Raw genomic sequence first — 1,407 nt, forward strand, 5'->3', positions numbered from 1 at the left:
CCCCCCCCCCCCAAATTTCACGATCTTCTGCTCTGGCTTCTGCATTTCTTACAGGGCAATGATCGGGACCTTTTAATTAAACTAAAGGTTTTTTCTTTATGTTTCTTTTTATGCAGCCGAGGTGAGGAGCAAGACGGCTCGCTGGTTGAACAGTTCATCGCCAGGAAGGCGGACATTTTATTTTGTCCATCATGGAAGACCGCCAATCCTCACGAGCAGGAGCACGAGGACGAGGAGGCTGGAGGTCTGCATTGGTTCTCTCACATCTCTGACTCCTTCCTCTTTATGCAGTTCAATTGAGCACTTAACTTTCTCTTTTACTTGTTTAAGGTAATAACAAACTTCACCCATAGTGTGTCCTATGTAAATTGACAAAAGCATACTGATTAATCTAAGTCGTTGCAGTTATACAAGGTAAAAGCTATAGGAAATGTAGTAAAAGTTTGTTTTAGGAGTTGTCCAACGAAATTATCAGTGTTTTTGGACACGTTTGAATATCTGGTTTCTCTTTCAGAGCCGTATGCCATCATGCCCCCTGTGGAGGTCTTCATGGAGCTGCCGTACGAGGAGAGAAGAGCCATGATTTACAGGGATCTGGAGAAAGGAGACATCGTGGTGGGAAGGATCAATAACATCCGAGAATACGGCTTTTTTCTCACCCTGCTTTGCATGGCAGGAGGCCTGAAGCGAGACATAGAGGACCTAGAGTTGTCTGTAAGCCAGCTGTTTGGTTAAATGAATTGTTTAGTTTCTGTCGATGTAATCTGATGTGGTTTTTCACTCTGAACAGGTTTAAACAGCTGACAGGATCCTCAGTTTCCTTTTATTTTCTCACTTTAGGCTCTTTGTCACATCAGAGAAATTCCTTCTTCCAGCAGCCATGATGATCCCTTGTCTTACTATCAGGTCGGGGACCTGATCAGAGGTCAGTAGTCTTCAGATTGTTTTACACTTCTGTAAGAAGGGAACAAAAACAGAAGCACAGGATCTTTTTCTTTTGGTCACGATCCAAACCTCGGCTGGAATGGACCAGTAAATTAAGAGCTTTGCTTTTGGGCTCAACTCTTTCTTCACTGTGACTTCTTGAAGCAACGCCCTCTTTACTGAGGATTAGACCCTGATTTGTCCATCCATCTCATGCTCTTTTTTACCATTACTCGTGAAAAAGACTCCTCCACTTGAGACATCAACTCCCCTTGACACACACTGGGCCTCATGCAAGAACATGTTCGTATTCTTATCCTAAATTTCTCTTACTTTTGTACGAACATGTCACGTCAGATTCAACAAACTCTTCTATCTTCAGGAAAAGTGCCCTTACCAAAAAATAGTATACTTGAAGTTCATTTTAATAAGTATACTTGAGTATAAGTTTAAGTATATCAAGTATATTAGGCACCATGTACT

The 1,407-nt window shown here is 42.0% G+C and overlaps 1 protein-coding gene across 11 annotated transcripts in view; it reads left to right on the forward strand.

The window, feature by feature from the left end:
• LOC106531534 (FMR1 autosomal homolog 1-like) overlaps positions 1 to 1,407 on the forward strand; it is a 62,761-nt gene that overhangs the window by 2,715 nt on the left and 58,639 nt on the right. For all 11 annotated transcript variants that reach the window (XR_001311928.1, XR_001311927.1, XM_014027428.1 and 8 more), the window contains exons 2-4: positions 117 to 244; positions 515 to 714; positions 841 to 925. Coding sequence is in view for 9 of the 11 variants with exons in the window: in XM_014027428.1 (XP_013882882.1) it covers positions 117 to 244; positions 515 to 714; positions 841 to 925 (413 nt within the window). In the remaining 2 variants the exon portion in view is untranslated. The remainder of the gene's footprint in view (positions 1 to 116; positions 245 to 514; positions 715 to 840; positions 926 to 1,407) is intronic.

The sequence above is a fragment of the Austrofundulus limnaeus genome, unplaced genomic scaffold (genome assembly GCF_001266775.1).
Source record: "Austrofundulus limnaeus strain Quisiro unplaced genomic scaffold, Austrofundulus_limnaeus-1.0 Scaffold648, whole genome shotgun sequence".
Lineage (NCBI taxonomy): Eukaryota > Metazoa > Chordata > Actinopteri > Cyprinodontiformes > Rivulidae > Austrofundulus > Austrofundulus limnaeus.